The sequence below is a fragment of the Vombatus ursinus genome, unplaced genomic scaffold, assembly GCF_900497805.2.
Source record: "Vombatus ursinus unplaced genomic scaffold, bare-nosed wombat genome assembly UNPS02007284.1, whole genome shotgun sequence".
NCBI lineage: Eukaryota > Metazoa > Chordata > Mammalia > Diprotodontia > Vombatidae > Vombatus > Vombatus ursinus.
In genome coordinates, this window is record NW_020947062.1 from 17962539 (window position 1) to 17988058 (window position 25520).

A 25520-nucleotide genomic window follows, 5' to 3' on the forward strand; every position below is an offset into this window, starting at 1 on the left:
TTAAAAAGAGACTGTCAGCCTCAGACATAGCCAAGAAATTCAGTGTTCCTGTTGCTTACAGCCACTGGTAAAGGGAGTACAGCCTACTCTAACCTTATGAGTTCCTAAGGTTCCTAAGGCATCTCAGCACCCCAGCATTGCAGAGTTTATGTTTGCAGCCAGCACGACCTCAATGCCCCTAGAAGTAAGAAATAACCTTCCAGGAGAGATCTTCAGGACCCCAGTCCATCAATAAATCAGATAAGAACTCATCTAGCAGGGATGCCACTTTGGGACTTGAATTTGATGGAACTAATGCTATGAAGGAACTGAGCTATGTCTGAGCCTACTGCCCTACCCTAGACCTTAGGTAAATCCAGACCTTAGGCAATGCCTCTGAGGTACCGGGGAAAGTTTTGTACTTTCTTCTTGCTGTATCTTTGAAGTAAATATCCTTTTGCAAAAGCTACCCAATGTTAAGTGGTTAAATGGAACTGGGGCCTAGTCACTGGTCCCTACTAATGGGTGAGGGGCAAGATAATAGGAACTTGAGTTGGTAGTGGTAGAGAAGAGACATATTAACTCCTCAGAGTTATCCCCTGGAATTCCAAAGGGCAAGTAGAGCCACCCTGACTCTAACAGAGAGAGCACCTACACACCACATTTCCTTTTAATTGCTAGATGTGCCACATTTCATTAATTCTGAATCTGAAGCACTAGACCAACCTGAATCAGGCCTGGTCCACAATCTTCCATCTCATGGACTAATGCATGCTCATTCACATTTTATCAAAGTGAGCATGTAATCAGTCTCTCCTTTTAAACTAGTGAAGTGATCCCAGTCCTCATACCCTCTGTGTTTAATTAAAGTGTGATTTCCATCCCATTTCTTGCTGCCTCATGCTCTTTCATGGTGAGTTCCCAAAGAACTGGATGTGCCTTCCCCTATTTCATAATTTCATAAATTAATTATCAATTCATGTGACCTTGGGCAAGTTACTTTCCTTCTCAGAGTCTTGGTTATCTCATCTACAAAATAAGGCAGCTGGATATCTTTAAGGTTTAGCCTAGTTCGAAGGCCATAATTCTATGATCACCTGAGGCTCACCTTCCTTCACATTGTCTTTCTTCCACTTGACTAGTCATTCTGATACAATACTGATGGCACCAAATATTGTAGGCCATATTGGTCCAGTGTTTCAGGTCTAGGTTTGGAATGAAATTAGACACTTGTTGACCACCTAACAATTAACAGAAGGAAATTTACTTCTCCGTAGCACTGAAAGAATATTTAGTAAGAGTACAGTATTTATTCAGTTGGGCACAGCTTCCCTGCTTCTGAATTTGTCATGCTGGGGGGCCAGTCAGAAGTATGTGCCAAGTCAGAAGTAGGAGCTCTTTGTAGGGTGACTTATTTTCTTAAGCCAACAAGAAGCTACATCAATGGCTTAAGTCTTAAGCCCCTGCACCAATTAAATCTCAACGATGGCTTCAATACCTTTTAAGGAAAAAGTAGCCTAGCCTATGTATGGTTAGATGTTGTTGCTTCTATGACACGTCCTACATCTGATATTTCTGTTCCTGTTTCAGAGCTTCTGAACATAGCTGGAGAGAGTCACAAAATCAATCTGATTTCACCCGCTCTAAATTCACAGTACAGAACCTAAGCTAAAGGTAGCACACCATAGTGGTTGGAGAAGCATGAAGTCAGGAACACCTAAGGTCAAATCCTATCTCTTACACATAAAGGCTGTATGACCCATGGCAACTCACTTAACCTTTCAATACCCCAAAAAACACCCTGAGAATATAAAGTGCAGAGCTGGTGCACATCTGCATTGAAAAAAGAAGTTGAATCACTTGAAGTTCCCTATCAATCAATCAATAAACATTTGTTAAGTGCCTACTATGTGCCAGATATTGTGCTAAGTGCTGGGGATACAAAATGAGGAAAAAAGATAGTCCCTGACTTCAAGGGGCTTACAATCTAATATGGGAAACAACATATAAATATGTATAAACAAGCTATATCCAAGATAAATAGGGAAGGCACTAGAATTAAGAAGGACTGGGAAAAGCTTCCTGTAGAAGGTAGGATTTTAGTTGGGGTTTAAAGGAAGCCAGGAAAGTCAGTAAGCAGGGTTGAGAATATATTACCTATGCCAATAACATCAGAGATCTGGTCCACAATAAAAACAGACTAAAACAAAACAACCTTAAGTTGAGCCCTCATTTCTCCCAGACAGTCCTTCTACTATTTCTTTATTGAGTCCTTATCTTACTCCCTACCATGACGGTTTCTTTTTTCTTGCTTCCAACCTTTACCCCTTACAATGACAGCAGATTACCTGGCCTCCTCTTTCAATGAGTAGATGAGATCATCCCAAGTAAACTTCTTCCTCAAGGGAGGGCCTTGGACTATCTAATCACCTGCCTCCCTCGATGGCCTTCTCTTTAGCCTCTGATATTTTTCAGGGACTCATTCTTTAATGGCTAGCATACTCTCACCCCTGTCATACTCACCCTATCCCACTGATTTTGAACTCCCATCATTGTTGAAACAGAGAAGCAGATAGGTGGAACAGTGAACAGAGTGTTGGGCCTGGAGTCAGGAAGACTTGAGTTCTAATCCAGCCTCAGATACTTACTAGCTGTAACCCTGGGCAAGCCACTTAATGGCTGCCTGCCTCATTTTCTCAAATGTAAAATGGGGATCATAATAGCATTTACCTCCTAGGGTTGGTGTGAGTATCAAATGACATAATATTTGTAAAGCATTTAGCCTAGTCCCTGGCACATAGATGCTTAATTATTGTTTGTTTCCTTCATTCCCTACCACCCACTTCCGTATTCCCATATATCCTAACCATTCTTCCCAAATACCTCACTCCAAATCTATGTGCCACTTTCACTGTACTTTCTACAATGCCTGCTCTATAGCTAACAAAGTCAATTTCATTTTAAACTTTTTCCTTTCTCACTGTACTTATATGTTGTGATTCTCACTGAGACCCTGATGTCACTCCAGATGACACTCAATCCCTGGCCAACTTTTCCAGTACTGGTTGTACTTTCATTCATGCTCTCCCTCTTCTCTTCCCTGACCACACTGATTTGTGGTTGGAGAGTATACATATTAGCTCCTTATTGCAACTTCCAGACTCTCCCTCTACCACCATTGCTCAGTAATTTCTCTTTCTTTGAGATTCATTCAATACACTTTTATTACCAAATCAAGATTCTGGCAGCTACTATATACCAACCCCTAGGACACTCTCTTTCCTTCCTTATGATTTCAGGACCTGGCTCACAATCTTTCTCTCCAAACCAACACTTGCCCTCATGCTACTGAAATTCAAAATATGTATTGATACTCCCTCAAGCACCAAAGGGCAACTAAGGTGATGTAGTGGATAGAGTGCCAAGCCTGGAGTCAGGAAGATTCACTTTCATGAGTTCAAATTTGGCCTCAGACACTACTACCTCAGATACTATTACACTCACTTAACCCTGTTTGCCTCAGTTTCCTCATCTGCAAAATTCGTAGGAGAAGGAAAGGGCAAACTACTCCAGTATCTGTGCCAAGAAAACTCCAAATGGGGTCACAGTGAGTTAGATATGACTGAAACAACTGAACAACAAAAAAAAATCCTAATTTCCTAGTTCCTCAATCTACTGAATTCCCATGACCTATTCCTCCATTCCATCTTACCCACACACAAAGATGGTCATATCCTTGATCTTGCCTCACTTATAAATGTATCTCTTCCATGTTGAAGGACTCAGAAATTTCCTGATCTTATCACAATTCTACCTCTCCCTCTGCCTTACAACCTCAAATCCTGTTTTTCATTTTCATAGTGACCACCAATTTCTGGATCCCCCCAGTTCTCTCCTAGGCCATTATCCTTGCACTGGCTACAGTCCCCTACCTTCCCTATCTGGGCCCTTTGGTGAACAAAATCAAGTCAATAAACATTTATTAAGTACTCACTATGTGCTATGCACTGTGCTAAGTGTTGGGAATATGAAGAAGGATGAAAACAATCCCTGCTCTCAAGAGGTTCACAATCTAATGGGGCAGACAACATGCAAACAACTATGTTCAAACAACTTATAAACAGGAAAAAATTGGAAAACAGTCAATAGTGGCAAATACAGGGTTGGGGAACAGGGAAAAAAGAAAATCTTATAGAAGGTGAGATTTTACTTGAGACTTGAAGGAAGAGTGGGAGGCATTGTGAATAGCAGGTGAAAACACATAGAGTCAGGAGATGGAGTGTTTTATTTGACAAATAACAAGGAGACCAGTTCACTGGATCATAAAGTATATGGAGGAGAATAATACATAACAATGCTGCAAAGGTAGGAAGGAAGGGATCAGGCTATGAAGCAAAATGAAAGATTTTCCATTTGATCCTGGAAGTAATAGGGAGCCATTGAAGCTTATTGACTCGAGAAGGCAAGAAAAATAAAGCCTGTTACAAATATGTGTAGTCATGAAAACAAATTCTCACATTAACAATGTCCAAGAAAGAAAGAAATTAAGAAAGGAAGAAAGAAGGAAAGAAAGGAAGGAGGAAGGGAGGGAATAGAGGAAGGAAGAGAGGCAGGGCAGAAGCAGGAAGGAAAGAAGGAAGAAAAGAAAACATGTTTAATCTGCACTTTCAGTCTATCATTTCTCTATTAGAAGGTACACTGCATGTTTCATCATGACTCCTTTGGAATTATGGTTCATTATTGTGTTGATCAAAGTTTCTACGTCTTTCAGAGTGGATTGTCTTTATATTATTGTCATTATCATATAAATTGTTCTCCTGGTTCTGCTCACTTCACTTTGCATCAGTTCATAGAAGTCTTCCCAGATTTTTCTGAAACCATCCCTTTCATCATTTTTTACAGCACAATAGTATTCCATGACATTCACATACTATCACTTGTTCAGCCTTTCCCCAATTGATGAGCATCTCCTCAGCTTCCAGTTCTTTGCTACCACAAAAAGAGCTGCCATAAATGTTTTTGTACATATATGTCTTTTTCTTCTTCTTCTGATTTCTTTGTGAGTATAGATTTAGTAGTTTTATTGCTGGGTCAAAGGGTATGCACAGTTTTATAGCTTTTTTGGACATAGTTCCAGATTGTTTTCCACAATGTTTGGAACAGTGCACAGCTTTACCAATAGTGCATTAAAATTTCTGTCTTCTCACAGCTCCTCTAGCATTTCTCATTTTCCTTTTTTTTTGGTTAACAGCCAATTTTACGGATGTGAGATGGTACCTTGGAGTTGTTTTAAATTGCATTTCTCTAATTATTAGTGATGTAGAACATTTTTTCATATGGCTATTGATCCCTTGGATTTCTTCCTCTGAAAACTACTGATAATTTATCAATTGAGGAATGCCTCTTACGCTTATAAATTTGACTCAGTACGTATATATGTATATGTATGCATGTAAATGTATTATATACACAATCAGAGAAATTCTTGATTTCTTCAATATAATATACAGGCTTTTTTTTTTGGTAAATGGCTGGCTTGCACAAAGTTCAATAAGTCAGATTTTTTTTCCTGAGGTATCTTATATTTTTTTTCTTTTTTCAGTCATGTGATTTTGTTTTCATATTTCTTATCTCATGGAATCATTAACTCATATTTGTTTCATTATAATTTTTACTTAGTCTGTAACTTTGGTAAGGTTATACCTCTGATAATAAGCTGTTAATTGTCTTTTCTCTAATGCTCTATTTCTTTAACAATTTGTTCTTCTAATTACAAAGAAGAACAGAGGGCCCAGGACAGAGTTTTGTAGGATGGCCAAAGTTAGAGGGTATGACCTGGATGAAGATCCAAGAAAGGAGACTGAGAAGCAGTCAAATAAGTAGGAGTGATCTCCTAAAAACCTAGAAAGAAGAGATATCAAAGAGAAGAGGGTGATGAACAGTGTCCAAAGTTGCAGAGAGTTCAAAAAGGGTGAGTCTTGAGAAAAGGTCAGTAGATGTGGCAGTTAATAACTGGTAACTTTGGAGGGAGCAGTTTTAGTTGAAAGATGAGGTTGGAAATTAGATGGTAGAAAGTTAAGAAGAGATTAAAAGAAAAAGAAGTAGAGACACTTATAGGGGTTTACCTATAAAAGAGAGGAGAGATATAGGTCAAAAGCTATTGGGGATAGATGGATCAAATGAGTATTTTATGAAAATAGGGGAGATGTGGGCATGTTTTTAGGCAGTAGGGAAGCAGCCAATAGACAGGGAGAAAATGAAGTGAACGAGTGGATGTGATAGAGTGGGCAATTTGCTGGAGAAGACAGTATGGATTGAGATCACTTGTTCATGTAGAGGGGTTAGCCTTGGCAAGGAGAAGGGCCACTTTCTCATTAGAGATGGGGGGTAAAGGCAGAGAACAGTGGCCTAAGGCATCACCCTCTCAGACATCCAGGCTTGCAACCTAAGTGTATCCTCAACTCTTTACTCTCACTCACTCCCCAAATCCAACCTGTTGCCAACTCCTATTGATTTTACCTTTATGACATCTCTCTCATATATGTTCCCTTTTCTCTTCTGACATTGCTGCCAGTCTGGTCCAGGTTCTCATCATCTCACACTTGGACTACTGCAATAGCTTGTTGGTTGGTCTCCTGCCTTAAGTCACTCCCCCTCCAGTCCATTCTCCACTCCTTTGTTAAAGTGATCTTCTTGAAGTCCAGGGGTGACTAGATTATATCTTCCCCTCTCCCTTGCCATTCAATAAATTCCAAAAGTTCTCTATCACCTCTGGCATCAAATACAAAATCCTCTGGCATTCCAAGCCTTTTATAACCTGCCCCACCCCTTCCCATCTTCTTGCACCTTACACTCTCTCTTCCCCAGCATGTACTCTGTGATACAGTGACATTGGCCTCCTTGCTGTTCCTTTAATAAGATGCCCCTGACTGGGCATTTTCACTGGCTGTCCCCCATGCCTGGAATGTTTTCCCTCCTCATCTTTGCCTTCTGGCTTCCCTGACATCCTTCAAGTCCCTGCTAAAATCCCACCTTCTATAAGAAACCTCTCCTTATCTCCCTTAATTCTAGTGCTTTCCTCTGTTGATTATTTCCAGTTTATCCTGTATGTAACTTGCCTGTACATAGTTGTTTGCATGTTGTCTCTCCATTAGACTCTTTGAGAGTAGGAACTGTCTTTTGCCTGTCATTGTATCCCTAGCACTTAGCACAGTGCCTGGCATGTGGTAGTTGCTTAATAAATGTTTTTTGACTGACTACTGACAGATTATAATTTGATTTTTAAATTCTCATTTAATTTCTTCTATGAATTAGAGTTGACCTTGAATACACAAGCCATGTTTTTCTTTACATTTTGATAGGTGATGTCAAATCATTCTATTCTTGGTTTGTTTCTTGGGTGCCCCTGGTTCAACAATATTTCTTTACCAAAAATGTTTTTTGTTTGTTAGCTTACTCTTTCTTTTGGCCTTACTTCCTGAACTGGGATGTTAGGTTAGGGATAGGTTCTCTACACTTCTGTAGGAAATGCCAGAATAATTTTTGGTCCTGATTTGTATTCTCTGTTGGTATTACTGCTGCTTTCTCTGGATACTGAGTGCTTCAAGGATCTCAGGAATGGCTGAGGTCAGGGAGATGTAAGCTTTTTGTGCACCCTAAATGGTATAATGTAGGGTAACATTTGATCATTGCCCTTTTGATCTGAACTTTGTCAAGCTTCTGATCATATCTGGGAAGGGCAACACAATTACAGGCTTGCCCTTAGTTGGAACCCCAGGGGTCTAGAGTCATAGTGCCAGCTGTCAGTTTCTTTCTCTTCCTGTTATCTTGTACATGACCTCAGGCTCCCTTCCCTTCTAGATCCACTGCTGTTCTTTGTTCATGTGCAAAGCTGCAGGCTCTGGCTCAGTCCCTATGATGGAAGGCTCTGAGCAGACCCTTTTGGCTTTTACCCTCTTCCTGTGCCTGTCGGCCTCAGGCTGTTTCCCTATGCTGACTTGGTCTAGAAAAGTGTCCTACCGTTATTTCTTCTTGGATTTCCCCCTCAGAAATCTGGTTGTAATGCTTCTTTTTCTTCTACCTTCTTTAATAGTCTTCCAAGCTTGTTACTTTTCGACCAAGATTTGAACCTTGGCCCTTTCTGTTTCTGTGTATACCAAGGCCAAATACTATTTCTCACGTAGCCCTTTACAATTTAGGATATAGAATAATCAAAAACAGTTAATCTTGGATTTTCTTTTTATCTAGAGAAAGCTAACTTTAAAGAATTTTAAACTTTAAAGAACAGATAAACTTTGGGTTTAACACATCCTTGGATATGGGAAGAGGGGACAAGCCAATGATACTGTTTTCATTAGTCCTCTTGCAGGGGAAAGTTCAGCAACCATTGGAAGGTCTCCAGGGAAGTAAGTTGCCCCATTCTTCTGAGAGCAGCAGCTCAATTCCTGTTGCTTCCCAATAACTGCCTTCCAGTCCTTGGGTTCCTGCTGGTACCTCCATTCAGTCTCTTCACTTAAATTACAAGTGCCAGCCACATCTAACCCCACACAAGCTCTTGGAATCAGCTCTTTCTTTCTCCCAGGTAAGAAAGAAAACAAAGCTGTCAGTCTGTACTATATCTCCTAGAATCTCATCCAGATAGACTCTGAAAACTTCTGCCTGCAGAAATTCTGTCCCAAAAGCCCCTTACACAAGTAAATAAAAGAATGCAAAGGTAATTTTTGGGAGAAAAAGGAGGTAACAGGAGTGGGGGTGGGAATTAGGAAAGGCATCACATAGGAGGAAGCACTTTAGCAATCTTTGAAGAAAGTTAAGTATTCTGAAAATTGGAGGTAAGGAGAGAGTGTATTCTGGGTATGGGGGAGAAGCCTATTCAAAGGTAAAGAGATCCACATTGGCAAGATTTGGCAGAGTTTGTGCTTTCTTGGCATAACCTTTAAGTTCTCTATATCATTTCCATAACATAAAAGTCATAACAGCTTAGATGGAGAAGAGGTCATAATGAGTAGCTGACACTTAAACGGTTGTTGAATTGACTTCTTAAGCGGCTGGAACATATAGCCAGGCCAAACTCTGCATATTGTCTCTAGAAAGTTGTAGAGATGATTCCTTTTTAGGCAAGGATTGGCCTAGATGGTGTTTGAACTTTGAACTTGGAAATTCTGTGATTCTTTGAACTAATGTGCCCAAGGTCACACACATAGTAAAGTGGTGAGACTTTAAAACCAGATCCTTTGATTCCAAATCCAGAGCTCTCTCCATTTTGTCATGCTGCCTCTCATATAGTGCTGAAATTTAGAAGTTTGGAGGGGGCTGGGGTGGATTTATGGAAGAAATCAACTTTGGTTTTAAATCTGTTCAGTTTGAGATACTCAAGAGACATCCAGGTGGAGATGTCTAGGCAGCTGGAGATGCTTTGGGAGTCCTTATAACTATAACAACTGAATAAATGAGGGCTAAGATCACCCTGACAAATGTTTATAATTCCTCCAGGAAGCTTTTCCTAATCTCTGGGGAAGTTATGGAACTTCTCTCCCTCCCTTCCCCCCGCTTTGTTTATATATAACAAGAACTCATATTTACGAAGGACTTTAAGGTTAGAAAATGCTTTGTACTCTGGGAAAGTAGTTCACGTACTATCATTATCATTTTGCAGATGAGGAAACTGTGGACTTGCCTAGGGTCACAAAGCGAACTCGAACTCCCTCCTCCTGGCTCTAAGTCGGCTTTCTATCATCGCAGGCTCTGCTGCCTCTCCCCGGCACTATTAAATGTTTGAGCAGTAGGGGACAGTGCACACCGGGACAGCTGCACGCGCTGCTACGGCTCTAACACTGGGAACTGTCGGGACCCGACAAGGTTCGAGCTCCCCAAGCCAGGTAACGTGCAAGAAGCATCAGGCGGTGGGACAGACCGACTAGAGCCCACACAAAGTCTGCTCGTTCCGTTTGGGGCGAGAGGAGGCGCTTATTGGCAGCTTCGAGAATCCGCGGCAAAACGGCTCGCGAGATTTTATCAGAGGGAGAGGGGCGGGGGAGAGAGTGAGGTCCGCGGTGCCCTGCCCTGCTCCGCCCTTCCCTGCCCCGCCCAGGCAGAGCGCCGAGTCCCTCCCCATGAGCCTCGGCTCCGTCCCCGGGTCGATCGTCGCCTTCTCCTGTGCGCGTGCGCTGGCGCGGGTTCTCGCGCGGCGCGTGCCCCGGCCGCCAGCTCTGGCGAGGTGGGCGCGCGCGCGCCGCGTATAGTGCTGGGGGGAGCGGGACTGGGTAGTGAGGCAGCATTGGCCGAGTGGACTCACTCCTTGGCCAGAGCTAGCAGCAAGTTGCGGAGGCCCCAGCTCGGCCTGGGCGGGAAGGGACCGGACGCGCCTGTCCCGGGCGCCAGCTCCACTCCGCTCACCGCCCCCGCGCAGACGTTGGGGTTCGCGGCGGCCCTGGCTCCAGCCGCGCCGCGGTGTCGGGGACCATGAGCCGCCGGGCCCCGCCGCGAGCCCCTCCGGGCTGAGGGGCCGCCGCCGCGTGGGCTGCGGAGGGCGGACGACCCCGGTCGCTGCCGCCGGGTCCCCCGCGAGCCCCTGGCCCCTGAGGCTGGGGCCCCGCGCCGCGCCCCGGAGCCCGCGCGACCGGAGGAAGAATGCACTCACCCGTGGACCCCAGCGCCAAGCAGGCTCTGAGGAAAAAGCCCCCCGAAAGGACGCCGGAGGTGAGCGAGCCCCGGCTCCGCGGCCCCCTTCGCCTCTCCGTGGGCCGCCGGGGCAGGAAGCTGCGCTAGGCGGGGCGGGGTGGAGGCGGCGAGGAGTGGGGAGCTTGGCCGGCTTATCCCGACAACTTTTCAGAGGGCAGCACTCCCTGGTTCATTGGGGACTGGTTACTGGTATAACTGGGGGTGCCCCGCCATCCGTCTCCCCCGCGCCACCCCGAGGCGCGGGGTCCGACCTGGCCGGGGCGTCGGTGGAAATGAGTGAAAAGTAGTAGTGGAGACTTGTCAGCGCCGGCCCGGCGGTCATCAGGCGGTCAGAGCTCCCGGGTGACCGGCAGGAGGGCCGTGAGGGCGCCCTTGGGGCCGCCGCGGGTAGTCTGGGCACGTATCGGCCAGAGGATGATTGTTGGGGGACGATCTTTTTGGAGATGGGACCCGCCGGAGGAGACACCTTGACCTTGCGTTTGTTCCAATGATCGCAACAACTGCTGTGGACACTTCACACAAAAGGAACCTGCTCCCCCGGGGTCCTTCGCACACATTACCAGATTGCCACCAGGCACGGTCCTGAAACTTGACCCCTGAATCTCCCAGTGGCTTATTTGAGGTTAAGTCTGAACTTTGGCAGAATACCTTTAGTTAGGTGGTTTGCTCCTCCCTAATCTTTCTCTGTATCCAACTTGGAATGTTTTTTCGAAATCAAGTCAATTCAGTAGGTTACGTTTTGTAATATAAGTGACATTTCTCTTTCAGGGCAGCTGCTGTCTTTACTTCCAGTCATTTCCTATTTTTCTGTAATCCCTAAATGTACTTTTGACAGAAATCTTGGGCTTTGAGGAGCAGAATAGGTGAAGTATCATACTCTTCCTGAATGAAATTGCTCAGGCAGGCAGGTGACAAGGAATTAACCAAAAAATTAAGACTCCATGTATTAGTATGAAGCATAAAATGAACCTGGAGTTAAGTAATTACTTATATAAAGATCCCATAGTATTTAAAAAATTTTTTTTTTTTGGTTATTCAGTGGGGTTAAGTGACTTGCCCAGGGTCACACAGCTAGTAAGTGTCAAGTGTCTAAGATCGCATTTGAACTCAGGTCCTCTTGACTCCGGGGCTGGTGCTCTATCCACTGCGCCACCTAGCTGCCCCTTAAAAGTATTTTTAAAAAAATGTTTTTTAAACATTTCTGTAGTTGAACACTGACCTCAATGCATTTTCTGTTAAATTATGTAACTTTTGAGCTGGTGATGAAACGTGTCAAGAGAAGAATTGCAGGCAGTTGTACCTTTGGTTTGGAAATTTGCCATCTACTTTACCTGAATGCATATTTCAAGGTTTTTTGTTTTTGTTTTGAAGAAGTAATGAAATCAAGTTGAAGTGTTTTAGTCTCAAAGTTTTCTAGAAGTCTGCTGTACAACTTGCATTGTAATAGACATTGTTTTGATTTTTGCCATTTTTTATCTTTTTATACTGAAATAATTTGTGTACTTAACTCTTGCGTTATAGTGGAAAGAACACAGACTGGAGAGGTAGAGGGACCACCATGGGGCACAGTGCCTGACACAAAAGTAGACTCTATTTAGAGCTTATTGACTGACTGACCAGGATTCAAATCCTACTGGTGTGGTCTGGACCAGATCATTTCATCTCTCTGAGCCTCAGTTTTTTCATCTGTAAAATGGGGGAGATTGGGGTAGGTGGCCTCCAATATTCCTTCCAGCTCCTAAGTCTGTGATTCTATAATTTCAATACTTTAAGGATCCATGCAGTTCCTGTCCCCCAGTTACTTAAATAGGTGGTTCTCAGAAATTTCTCAAACTGAAAAATTCATCCCCCAGATAATCTTCTCCGTATTTAACTAGGCTGGTTCTTAGCCTAGCTTACATAGGGCTCTATCACCAGGCCTGTATTTGAAGCCTTTCTCAGCTTGGGAAATTGCAAAAACTTGCATTCTGATTGGATAGATTTTTAGAGCCAAGGGTCACTTGCATGTCATAAGAGTGGGAATTTAGTGAGAAGATGAGAGACAGTCACCTATCAAGAACAGCAAATAAGCCATTATGGCTAGATTATAGATTGTAAAAATAGATTATGAGAAGATTTAAATGCCAAGGGAAAAAGGATATATTTAGTGCTAGAGGTAATAGGGAGCGGCTGAAGTTTATTGAATAGGGAAGTGATATCAATCAATCAGTATAATTTAGTAAGTGTCTGATATGTGTCAGGCACTGTACTGACCAGTGAGGATACAGAAAGAGCCAAAAGACAGTCCCTGCCTTAAGGAAATAATTAACGTGGGGAAGGCACTAGAATTAAGAGGGGTTGGAAAAGGCTTCCTGTAAAAGATACTATTTTAGCGGCAGCTAGGTGGTGCAGTGGATAAAGCTCCGGCCTTGGAGTCAGGAAGACCTGAGTTCAAATGTGACCTCAGACACTTGACACTAGCTTTGTGACCTTGGGTAAGTCACTTAACCGCTATTGCCTCACACACACACACAAAAAGATAGGATTTTAGTTGGAGCTGAAAGGAAGCCAGGCAAATCAGTAAGCAGAGTTGAGGGTTAGACCTATACCTTTAGGAAAATAATCTTGACAGCTATGTGGAAGATAAATTGGAATGAGGAGAGACTTGAGGGGAGGGTTTTCTGTCCGGTAGTAGATTACAATGCATTTCTTACTTTTTTATCTTTGGGGTTATAATAATGGTAACTAGCTTTTATAAAGTGCTTTAAAGTTTACCACTTTCTAGGTGTGATTCACAGTGGGTAAACTTATGTCTCTTTTATTTTAATGTATTCTTCCATTGCCATTTAGGTAGTTCTCTAAGGGAGATCCACAATTTTAATTTGTTGGAGATTTTGATTCATTTTTGCTGGATCTTATTCAAGCTGTTCTGGTGCTTCATGTTTGAGATTAGAATGAAATGAGATACTTGTACACTAACAATTAACAAAAGGAAGTTTACTTGGCTGTAGCACAGAACTCAGCAAGAGTTCAGTCTTAGTTCCCTTCATTTATTTCCACATGGAAACACGTCTGCTCACCAGGGTGTGTTGAATACAGTAAGTCATACAGCAGTGGGCTATCTTCAAAGCCTGAGGAGTACTGCCTTCTTGTGGGCTGGCCTTTTATGCCACAGGTGACCAGGAAGCTGTGTCAGTGTCTCAGATTTTAGCTTCCTGGACCAGTTCAGTTTCAGGAACAGAACCTCTGCCTTTTAGGGAAAAAAACCTAGCCTACCCTACATGGAAGATTCTGCTCCTAGAACAATCCAGCCTTTGATGGTAAAGTCTTAAATGGCCTTAGTACACAGCCTTCACTTTGAGGCTGGAAGAATAGTGGAATAGGTGGCACTGGAGGAGGAAACTAACACTGGTAAAAGAAAAGAAAGAAAGAAAAAAAGACAATATGAATTTCACTTGAAGAAGTGCAGGATCAGGGTGATTGAATTTGAAGGATAGAAAAGACCAGAAATCCCAGCTTTGCCCTCCCTGCTTTGGAAGGACCAAATACTAGGTCTGTTGTGTAGTAGGTGATGTTGAGTGCAGTTCACAGTGGATGTCCCATGTAAAAATGAGGACAATAAAAAGGAGAAGCAGTAGGAACATCAATAGTACAGTGCAAATAATGACACTACTTGCACACTCAGTGATCTTCATCATGGGCCAGGGTCATCTGTAGCAAGGTAGCTAAGAGATCATTGAACTACTTCATATAGGCTGCTTCAGTGCTACCAGCTTCTTAGTGCTCCCTATCCCACCAGGTGGGATATCCCCTTTCTGGGAGCCCCATATAGGAGAGTTAATATCAAGTCTCTGCTTCTCTGCTGAGGGGCTGCTCCCTTCTTGAATGTGGGTCTTCTTTGGTCTTGAGGAGGCAGAATGTTTGGACTGCAACCAGAGGCCTATACAACATAATCCTAAATTGTTTCCTCCTAAAGCTCCATCAGCAGAGATTTTGTGTTCATCTCTTAGTGCTGTCCATGATCCTTAAGACAGTCACTCTGAATAGTCTGTTTTATGCTTATGCATTCAAAGAGTACTGTTGGTGAACAAAGATGAATTCTGCAAACCTTGATTCACTATAGGTTCATGCAGCCCACTTTATTTAACCTATGCAGCTCAGTAATTCTTTTTTTTTTTTATGACATGTCCCAGACCTTCTCTTCAAGTTCTTAGCTCCACTTTCCCTCCTTACAAGTAGCAAATGTCCTCACGACCAACTTTATTAAGAAGATCATCTGGTGTGAATTCTCTCATCTGTATTGGATACCTATATTTTCATCCTTTCCAGTGTCACAATAAGTATCTTTTCTTTCTAAAGCCAGATCTTTTTTCCTACTGTTCCTTAGTACTTTTGTCTTAAATATAAATTGATTGTTTATAATACTCATATCTTTGTCCAACCGTTATCTAAATCATTGTTTCTCTTTGAAAATTGTTAGTCTGATTATTTATTCACTTATATAAAGGGGCGTACGGGGCCCTGCAATCTGCAGTTGAGTATGAAGTTTGAGTTTTCCTACCTTGACCTTATTTATATCCCTTTTAAAAAAAAACAAAAAGCTTCAGAGGATCCTTCATTTTGTCCCTTTCCTTCAGCTTCTCTTCTTCTATTTCCCACCTCTGTTGACTCCTTTCCTTCTGCTTTCAAACATGCTCTGCTGTCTTGGGGAAACAAGCAGTTGCTTCCTTCTGTCTTTATTTTTCTTTTTTCAAATATTTGATAAATCAGGCCTACTGCTTTTTCTATACATACAGAAGGAAATAGAAGTTAACATAATTCTTAACCATTCTGCCACTTGGTTACTATTCTGGTTTAAAGTTTTAGATTTGTTAGTTTGTGAAGGCATCAGTTTATGATTATGTGCAAATATAAAGACTTGAGAAGTTAGGGAGATTAGTCAAGTGAGAACTACAGACTGGGGAGAGTAGCAGGGAGATAAGAGGGTTAAGGAATATGGAGTATTGTGAATTTTAGTTAACAGGAAAAAATGACTATTTTGTTGCACGTATCATAGTCTTAAAGAGGTTAAACAGTTTGATATACTCTTAGGCCCTTTGCATGCAAAACACCCCGAACTCTCTGAATGCTGAATTCTGAAAACTCAAATAATAAAAAACTTTTTTGTCACTAAAAACATTCAATTTCATGGCTGAAAGATTATCAAACTGTATTGTACAGTTAATGATGGTTGCTGTCTATATGTTAACTTCTTGTTGAAAGAAGATTGGTGGCATTCTGGTTATGTTTGTACTTTGGGGCTAAACAAATTTGTTTTGTCTTGAAGAAGTAGCATGAACTTATTTAAGATCAGATGAAATTTTCAGTTTTCAAGAAAAACAGGTCAGCATATTGCTTTGAGGCAATGGTTTTTATCAACAGATCAAGACTCAGATTAATGTCTCTGATCAGCTGGGGGTTTTCAAAGCTTCTGACTCTGAAGCAGTCAAGGAAAACTTCATGGAGGAGGTTGTGCTTGAGTAGGGCCTTGAAAGGGTTAGACCATGTGCAAATAAATCACCCTCTCAGTGTTACAGACACTCTCTAAGATTTTAAGTTGCAATTGAGTTACTTAGCTGCATTCTTAGAAGGAATTTCCTCACCTGAAGTTCCCAATGAAATCATGGATCCAGCTTTAAAAAAAAGTGGATAGTATTACTTACCTTTAGCCGTGATGTCTTTGAATATTAGGGATTGGAATAGATTCAGATTGTTTCACATGTCTCACTGGTTGGGAATTCTTATAGCTGACTGCAAATAATACTTTTAGAAACATGTACTGATAGATAGTTCAGTAGTAGAAATTTATGTGAATTACAATCTCAATGCTTGAGTTTTTTGTCTTTGAGAAGTATAATCATTTTAGTGTCTCTTTGATATTTCCTAAGATATTTCCTAAGATTTAATTTTTTTAAAGAGAACTTTCATTCCTGATTTTTAATTCTCATTTAATTCAAGTAATATCTATGATTACATATTTTGTCACTTTAGGGAAAAATATGCACAAACAACCTTTTAGCGATAGGAGGGATATATAGTCTGATCAGTTTAGATGAAGAAATGTCAAACTGGCTGGGTGAGGTGGCACAGGCCTATAATCTTAGCTACTAGGGAGGTTGAGGATGGTGATCTGTAGAGCTTGAGAGTTCTTGTTTGCAGTGGACCACGCTGATCACTTATTCCTACTAAATTCAGCATTAATATGATGAGCTCCCAGTTGGCAGAAAGTGGAAGGGACAAAGGAAGGAAGGGCAGACTGGTTCAGGTGGGAATTGGAGCTGGTTAAAGTTCCCATGAGGATCAGTAGTGACATCAGGCCTGTCAGTAGTGGACCCTTTACTTCCACCCTGGGAGAGATGGAGAGAACCAGTCTTAAAGAAAAAAAATAGAAATGCCAAAATGAGAGAATTGAGATGCCTCAACTTGTTTTGAAGTTACTCAGTGACTTGCTTTAGCTTGAAAGCCTTGTCAGAGAATATTGCTTGAGGCAGTTTTGTCATGACCAGATTGAAGAAAATTTAGAGATGTGGTACAGTTTAGGGGTGGATGGGAGAAAGAAATAGTGTGGGAAAAGACAATTAAGAAAAAAATAATCTTGACCACTGAATGAAGAAGGCTTGTGAATGAAACATGTTGTATTAAGCCAGATATGCATATCATCACATTAAAAGAAAAGCTAGGGTTTTTTATAATTTTATTTTACTGTGTACCATAGGAGACATTTAAGCAGTAGAATAGTGTTCTTAGATTCATCATTTCATTGTTCAGAACTTCATTTTAAACCTTATCTGTAAAATGGATTTAATTTACTTATACTTAGTATCTGATAAGTATTTGTATCTTAAAGGCTCCTACACACTTAACTGCTTTTTCCTCGTCTTCTTTGCTGCATTGTCATATATGCCCTGCCCCTACAACCATGGGTATTCTGCTAGGCTGTCATGGATCCTCTTTTTTCTCTATGTTCTCTGTCAATGATCTCATCAGTTCCCAAGGGTTCAATATCATCTCCTTGCAGATTTCTCCTAGATCTATATATCCAGCCCTAATCTCTAGTTGCCACATGCCCAGCGGCCTATTGGTTATCTCCAACTGAATGTGCCGAGGGCATCTTAAACTCTAGATATAACGTAAGAAATTGTTTCTACCCCCCAACTGCACTGGTCCTCCACATATTTCTCTGTGGAATCTACTACCATTCTTCAGTCACCCACCCTCAGTCATCCCATACTCTTTGTTCTCCCTTCTCCCCTAATATCCAACCAATTGGAAGTCTTGTTGATTTTGCAACACATCTTTTATTCCCATTCTGCTGAGATGGTCACTACTTTAGTTTACTCTTATCATCCCATGGCTTATTTATTATAACAGTCTGCTATTTAGACTCCTTTTAGTCTTTTACTTTTCCAATCTATTCCTCCATACAACTGCCAAAATAATCTTCCTAAAGCAAAAGTCTGACCATGCCAATCCTCTGCTTATGATCCTTTAGAAGTTCTCTATTGCCTCTAGATTAAAATAAAAATACCTTAGTTTGACATTTAAAACTCTTCAACATCTGACTCCAGTCTACCTGTCCAGGCTTGTTTTATATTTTTCCTTTTAATTACTCTTTGTTCCTACTAAACTGACTTAGTTGCTATTAATGGAACACTGTATTCCATCTCTTGCCTCTCTCTCTACCTTTGCAGAGGCTGATCCCCTCTCCTGGAATGTATTCCCTCCTCACCTTCACTTCTTAGAATTCCAGCTTCCTTCAAAGCTAAACAGTTACTTAGAATTCTAACTTCCTTCTAAGCTTGACAGTTATAGAGACTCTGCTAAGGAGACTTTACTGATTCCCGATGGTGAGTGCTTGCTTTGGATACATGTTATGTAGGCACTTAATAAATACCTATTAAATTGAATTTAGTTGTTGGATTCAATCCAGCAGTTCCCAAACTATGGTTTTCTCTACTTCCTAGGGATCTCTCAGACTCTTTTGGGGGAATCCATTAGTTCAAAACTATTTTCATAATATTACTAAGACATTTTAATTTCTAATATGGTAAATATTGGTAGATAACAACCCATATAAACAAAAGCTCTTTGGAGTTCCTCAATAATTTTTAAGAATGTAAAAGGATCCTGAACTGTAGTTTGAGAACCATTGGATTGGATTATAGAAATGTAAGTTATGTGACATCCAATAGTATTATGAGACTGTCATGAAAATGGTCATATTTGATGGAATTACAGGTAAAGAATGTTAAAGGTAATATTTTGTAAAACTGTTCTTGAAATGTCCTATCAAAGGACAAAAATAGGGACATTTCAGATGTTTATGGTATATATCCATAAGTCCAGTTAAATTTAAAATTGACAAATGACAAAACTGATAGTAGATACTGAAGACATCTTTAAGTTAATTTACAAATGAAAAAGATACTTTTGCCTGACACATAATGTATTGAGGGAGATAAAGTTGTTTATAGTACTCAATACTTAGCACATACATTTTGCTGTTGCTGAGTTTGTAACATTTAAATATTTTATTTGTCCAGTGGGGAAAATGTAGCTGTTTTCTTCCTTGATTGGCCAGGGACTATTACTGTGTATTCACTCAGCTAATGGGGCTAGGGATGCCCTAATGAGGATTTTCCACTAGCATGGCATGAATTGTTTCAAAAAATTGTCAAAGTACAACACTTGAAAAGACCTATTGAGTATTATCACAACCTGGGAGTATAAGGAGGAGTATAAGAACTTCCCTCTACAATCCTCTTGTGAAGTCTCTCTAGCAGAGGCCATGGGTCTGTGGGGACATCTGACCTTGAAGTCTCCCTGATGGGAATCTGTTTACACCTCTAAGAAAGACATTGGTCGGGCTTTGCAGGAACCCTAGCTGAGAGCCACCCAAAACCCATCATGTCATTATATCTAAATGCTTTGTTATAGGTATCTGTTTTCCATTTGTTATAGTGATATGTGAGAGGGTTGACTTTTCAGTGCCATAAGAGCCCTGTAGCCTTACAATAATTGTGGTTGCTATTCTTGTTACAGTGCTCTGGCTTTTACCTTCCATAAGTACTTTTGGAATTCAACTAGTGGCCCGCTTTTTACTTTTTGTATTAGAAAGCTGAGTGGTTTTTATTTTTTAAATTAACAAAGATTTATTTTCTATCCTCTCCTTTTGGGGGGGAAAATAATATAACACTTGTAACAGATATTCACAGTGAAACAAAAAAAATTTCCATTTTGGTGTCATCCAAAAATAAATGTCATTCTGCATCTAAAGTCCATAACCTCCCTGTTAGTAACTGGCTAGCATGCATCATCATTGGCCCCCTGGAATCAAGATTGTGCTTGGTCATCATTGGTTCCCTGGAATTGTGGTTAGTCATTGCATTGAACAGGAAGAAAACAAGCATTATTAAGCTAGGTACTGTGTGTTAGGCACTCTGAAAAGAGCTTTACAAATATTATCTCATTTGATCTCTGTAACAACCTTGTAAGTAAGTGCTAATATTATCCCTAATTTCTAGTTGAGGAAACTGAGGCAGAGAGCAGTTATATGATTTACCCAGGGTCACAATGCTAGTAAGTATCCAAGGTTGGATTTGAACTCAGGTTCTTAACTTCATGCCCTGTGCTCTTTTCACTACACCACCTAGCTTCAGTCTTCTAAACCTGTTTGTATTTACAATGTTGTTGGATAAGTTGCTCTTTCCATGCTTCATTTCATGCAAGTCTTCCCAGGTTTCTGTGAAACCAATTCATTCATATTTTAGGGCACAGTGGTATTTCATTACATTTATAATTTCTTTGGCCAATTCCCCAATTCAAGGGCACCACCGTAATTTCCAGGCCTTTGCCTATATATATTTTTGTGTATATGGGTCCTTTTCTTCTTTCTTTGATTCCTTTGGGCTAAATCAGTGTTAATGAACTGAGACTCAGTAAATGCTGTGGTATATTGATTGGATTTGGCTTTTATTTTGTTTCTAGTTACTATCATAATCCTTATACCTTATGAAGGGGAAAATACTAAGGTTTCTATACAGAGGACCTCTGTAGTGGTCAACCAGTGAGGTCCTGTAAGGACTTCTAGAAGACATTTTATCTTTTACCACATCTACCTTTGACCTGTTGTGGCACCAGCTGACTGGTTCTGTATATCTTACTTGTCCTTTTATCCCACTGCCAACTCCAGCACTGACATGGACAAGTTCTTTCTTTTCTTTGGGCTCCAGTTTTCCTATTTATACCATGAGGCTGGACTAGAAGGACTTTGAGGTTCCTCAAACTTTAATATTCAGTAATTCCTCAGGATCATCTAGATTTAAGTTTTAGAGATAGTTCCCTGCCATTCATTGATTACTGTGTTTACAATAAAAGTAATTAGGAATACATGCATCCAAAAATTTGTTTTTGTATAGTTAATAATTTTGTATAGTTAAGTATAGCTGAAAATTTTTTAAATGAGTCTACTTTATAATTTTTAAAATTTTAAACAGTGAACACAGAGTAGAAAGATAACTGTGAAAGGTGACAGAGGCAAGATTTTACCCTATTCTTTCATATTCTTTACTGTTTCTAGTTTTTTTTTTCTATAAACTTCCATGTCCAAGTTATTTTGAATCTTCATTTTTCCTTTTCACCTCATGTCTTTTGCTGTCATAAAATTAACTACAAAATAGTCTTTTGTAAGGGAGCCTAGTGGAAAAGTAGTGTAACTGGGAATTGTTGATTATTTAGGCCTGGCACTTGAATTAACTGGTATTCTTGTGGGGTGGTATGTTGTTGGTCAAAATTTTCTGGTGTAATAAACAGTTAGCTAGAAAACTCTTTTGGTTGAAAATATTTGTAAAATGTACTGTATTTTCCTAAGTAGAATGTAGGTATTACAATTTAATTTTTGGTAGATCAAGGGCAATAAATACAGTATTTGTATTGTCTTTTAGATGTAGGATGTATACATTAGGTTATTGGGCAGAATTTGTTTTGGTCATATAATGGTTCTTGTTATTTTTTTAAAGAAATACTTCATACAGACTTGTTGCCCCATCTTAAAAATGGGAATTAAAAATCTTCCTTAATTGGATTGATTCTTTTTATTAGGTATTCCTAACAATGAAGTGTTTTGTACACATAATCATTACATTGAGAAGTTAGAAAATAAAACTGTAACAAATTCTGTGTGACTTTTGTTTGAGGTTGTCTAACAGACTGGGAAAGAGAGAGAGAGTGTGTGTTGTGTGTGTTGTGTGTGTGTGTGTGTGTGTACACACGTACACACACTGGTGAAAGGCTTGCCACACCCTGGCTCTCCTGTTGGCTAACCTTGGTGAGGGTGTGGTGGATCAATATAAGGAAGTGCTGAGTCATCTTCCCTTCCCCCCTCCCCCCCACCTTTAGGGTAAGCATAAACTGTACTTTGCTCTTAGTTTTTTGTTGACTTCCCAGCTATTTACTAATTTCTTAGTTTGACATCACAGCATGCTCTTCAGGATTGAAGGCATTGGACTAGATGACCTTTAAATTTATTGCCTGCTGCAAAATTGTTTTACTGCTTCTAGATTACCAGACAATTCTCTTTCATCTCATTTTGCTTAATTCCAAGTTGATGTCAGAAACAGAGTTCCTGCTGCCTAAGAGTGCTGCTCTGTGGTACACACTTTTGTACTTCAAAAGAAATTAAGTACTTGCTCCCTGCCCCTAGGAGGGTTGTAGCCTAATTGGAGATACAAAGCATATTATTTAAAAACTTTTCTATCAGATCTGAAGACAATAATGTATTAGTAAACATTATATTTTTATCTAATTAGGCATAGCAGATGAAGAAAATTTGATGAAAGGGTTTTTCATTGCCCATCTTGTATTATGCTGGTTATGCTTCCGTAGAATGTAAGCTTTTTGAAAGCAGGAACTATTTCATTTTTTACTTTCAAGCCACTGTACATAATAGAAGCTTAAGAAATACTTGATATGAATTGCCATTTCTGAATTGTAATCTTATGCAACAGCTAGGTGGCATAGTAGATAGAGTGCCTGGCCAGGACTCAGGAAGACTCATCTTGTGAGTTCAAATCAGATCTCAGACACTTATTAGCTGTGTGACCCTTGGTAAATCACATAACCCTATTTTTCTCAGTTTCCCCATTTGTAAAGTGAACTGGAGAAGGAAATGGCAAATCACTCCAGCATCTTTGCCAAGAAAACCCCATGGACAGTATTGTCCACTGGGTCACAAAGAGTCAGACACTACAGAACAAGTCACGCAGTATGGCATCACATTTATACACCATGATTTAACTATTCCCTAGTTGACAGCCCTCTGCTTTGTTTCCAGTTCTTTGTTGCCACAAAAAGTGCTGCCTTGAATATTTTGGTGTATATGGAGCCTTTATTTTGTCAGTGACAAAACCCTTGTAACAAACATTCATAGTCAAGTGAAACAAATTTCCACATTGACCATGGTCAAAAATACATCTCATTCTGCATCTTGACTCTCTCGTTTCTGTCCAGAGGAGAATAACATGCTTTATTACAGGTGATCTGGAGCTGTGGTTGGTCATTACATCTGTCATTTTTTAAGTCCCTGAAAGTTGTCTTTACAGTGTTTTTATTATATAAATTGTTCTCCTGTTTCTATTTGTTTCTGTATCACTTCATTTAAATTTTCCCGGTTTTCTCTGAAACCACCCTTTTCACCTTTCATTATGACATGATAATATTCTTATGTTCATAAACCACAGTTTTTGTCTAGCTATTCCACAATTGATGTGGAATCCCCTAATTTCTAGTTGTTTAGTATATAAAAAAGAATGGCTACACACATTTTTATATACATGGGTCATTTTCCTTTGCTCCTTTTAGAGTTGTAATTTTTGGGGCATAGTTCCAAGTTACTTCCTAGAATAACTCGATCAGTTCCCAACTCCGCTACCACTGTCTCAGTGTTACTGTTTTCAAAAGAGCCCTTCTAACAGTTCGAACCCCATAGTTGCTCTAATTTTCACTTCTTTAATTAATGATTTGGAACTTTTTTTTTTAGTATGGTCATTGATGGCTTGGATTTCTTCTTTTGAGAATTGATTATTCATATCATTTGGCCATTTAGCCATTGAGGAATATTTTTATAAATTGAAATTAGTACCTTATGTATTTTGGGGTTTGAGACGATTATTGGAGAACCTTACTACAAAGATTTTTTTTTATCCTCTAGTTAACAGTTGCCCTTCTAACCAGAAAACCTTTAATTTTACTTAATCAAAGTTATTCATTTTTTTTTCTGTCATCCTATCTATCTGTTGTTTGTTCGTGAACTCTTTCTTTCTCAATGGATCTGACAGTAATTTCTTACCTTCCCCTCTAATTTTTTTATAATGTGACTCTAAGTCATATATCCATTTGGAGTATACCTTTTTATGTAGTGTGAGATATTGGTCTGAAGTCCAAATCTCATTTTTCTACCTTACTGCTTTCCAGTTTTTCCAGCATTTTTTGTTGAATATTGAGTCCTAATTCTAGCAACTGAGGTGTTTGAATTTATTGAACTTGGTTCTTTTGCTTCTGTATAGCCAGTTGACTCCACAGATTGACCTCTATTTTTTAATTAATGCTAAATCACTTTCATGATTACTCCTGTGTATAGTTTGAAATTTGGAACAGCTAATCTACCTACCTTCTCATTTTTTCCCACATTATTGTCCTTGAAATTTTTGACCTTTTGATCATCCATGTGAATTTTTTTAGATCTATTAAATAAGTTTTTGGTATTTGGTATGGTACTGAGTAAATTAATTTATGTAAAATTTAATTTTTATTATATTGGCACAGCCTTCCTATGAGCAATTAATTTTTCTCCAGTTACTTTTTATTTTTGTGCAATAGTTTGTAGTTGTGTTCATATAGTTGTTGTGTGTGTCTTAGTAGGTAGATTACCAAACATTTTATACCCTCCATAGTCATTTTTGAATGCAGTTTCTTTTTCTGTATGTTCATGATAGGTTTTGTTGGCAATATAAGCAAATGCTTTTGATTTATGTGGGTTTGTTTTAAGTCCTACAACTTTGTTGATGATATTTGTTGAAGATACTGTTTCATTCAATTTTTTAATTGACTCCTTTAGAATCACTTTATCATCTGCAAAAATTTGTAGTTTTGTTTATTCTTTTACCATGCTTATTCCTTCAATTTTTTTCCTTATTATACTATAGATATATAGTATATATATATACACACTATATATATATATATATAAACTATATATATAGTGTGTATATATATATATAGGTAGCATTTCTAGAACTTTGTAAAATAATAGTGGCAATAATGACCATTCTTCCTTTATCCCTGATTTTTATGGGAGAGGCCTCTAGCCTGTCTTCATTTCATGTAATGTTGGCTCTTGATTGTAGGTAGATAATACTCTATTAAAGGCAGGTCCATTTATTCCTCAGCTTTTAGTGTTTTTAGCAGAAATGGATGTTGAATTTTGTCACAAGTTCCTTCAAAATCATATTTTAAAAATAAATTTTGTTATTTATGTATTCTTAATATAAAACAAAATATAAAGCCACTTTGCTTATATCTTTTTTTTTTTCTTTTTGGGTCTAGATATTCGTTAAGACTGTTGGTCTTTGGTTTCTTTCTCTGCTTTGTCTTTCCCTGTGTTAGACCATTTGTGTAACAGAATTTGGAAGGATTCTTTCAAACACATACACATTTTATTTGAATGTTAATCAAATTAACATACATCTGTCTAGTTTTAGGATTTTTTTTTCTTTGTAAGTTTATGGCCTTTTCACAGTTTCTTTTTTTGATGTTAAGTTATTAAAATAATTTATTTCTTGTTCTAA

At 39.6% G+C, this 25520-nt stretch overlaps 1 protein-coding gene across 5 annotated transcripts in view; it reads left to right on the plus strand.

Moving 5' to 3' along the window:
• The first annotated feature begins 10570 nt into the window (after positions 1-10570).
• Positions 10571-25520, plus strand: part of RAPGEF6 (Rap guanine nucleotide exchange factor 6) — a 222343-nt gene continuing 207393 nt past the window's right edge. For 4 of the 5 annotated variants that reach the window (XM_027849145.1, XM_027849148.1, XM_027849146.1 and 1 more), the window contains exon 1: positions 10571-10677. In XM_027849145.1, the coding sequence (XP_027704946.1) occupies positions 10609-10677 (69 nt within the window). In that variant the 5' untranslated portion in view covers positions 10571-10608. Of the gene's footprint in view, positions 10678-11123; positions 11282-25520 lie in introns of those variants that run through there. The other variant, XM_027849147.1, reaches the window with a different exon arrangement.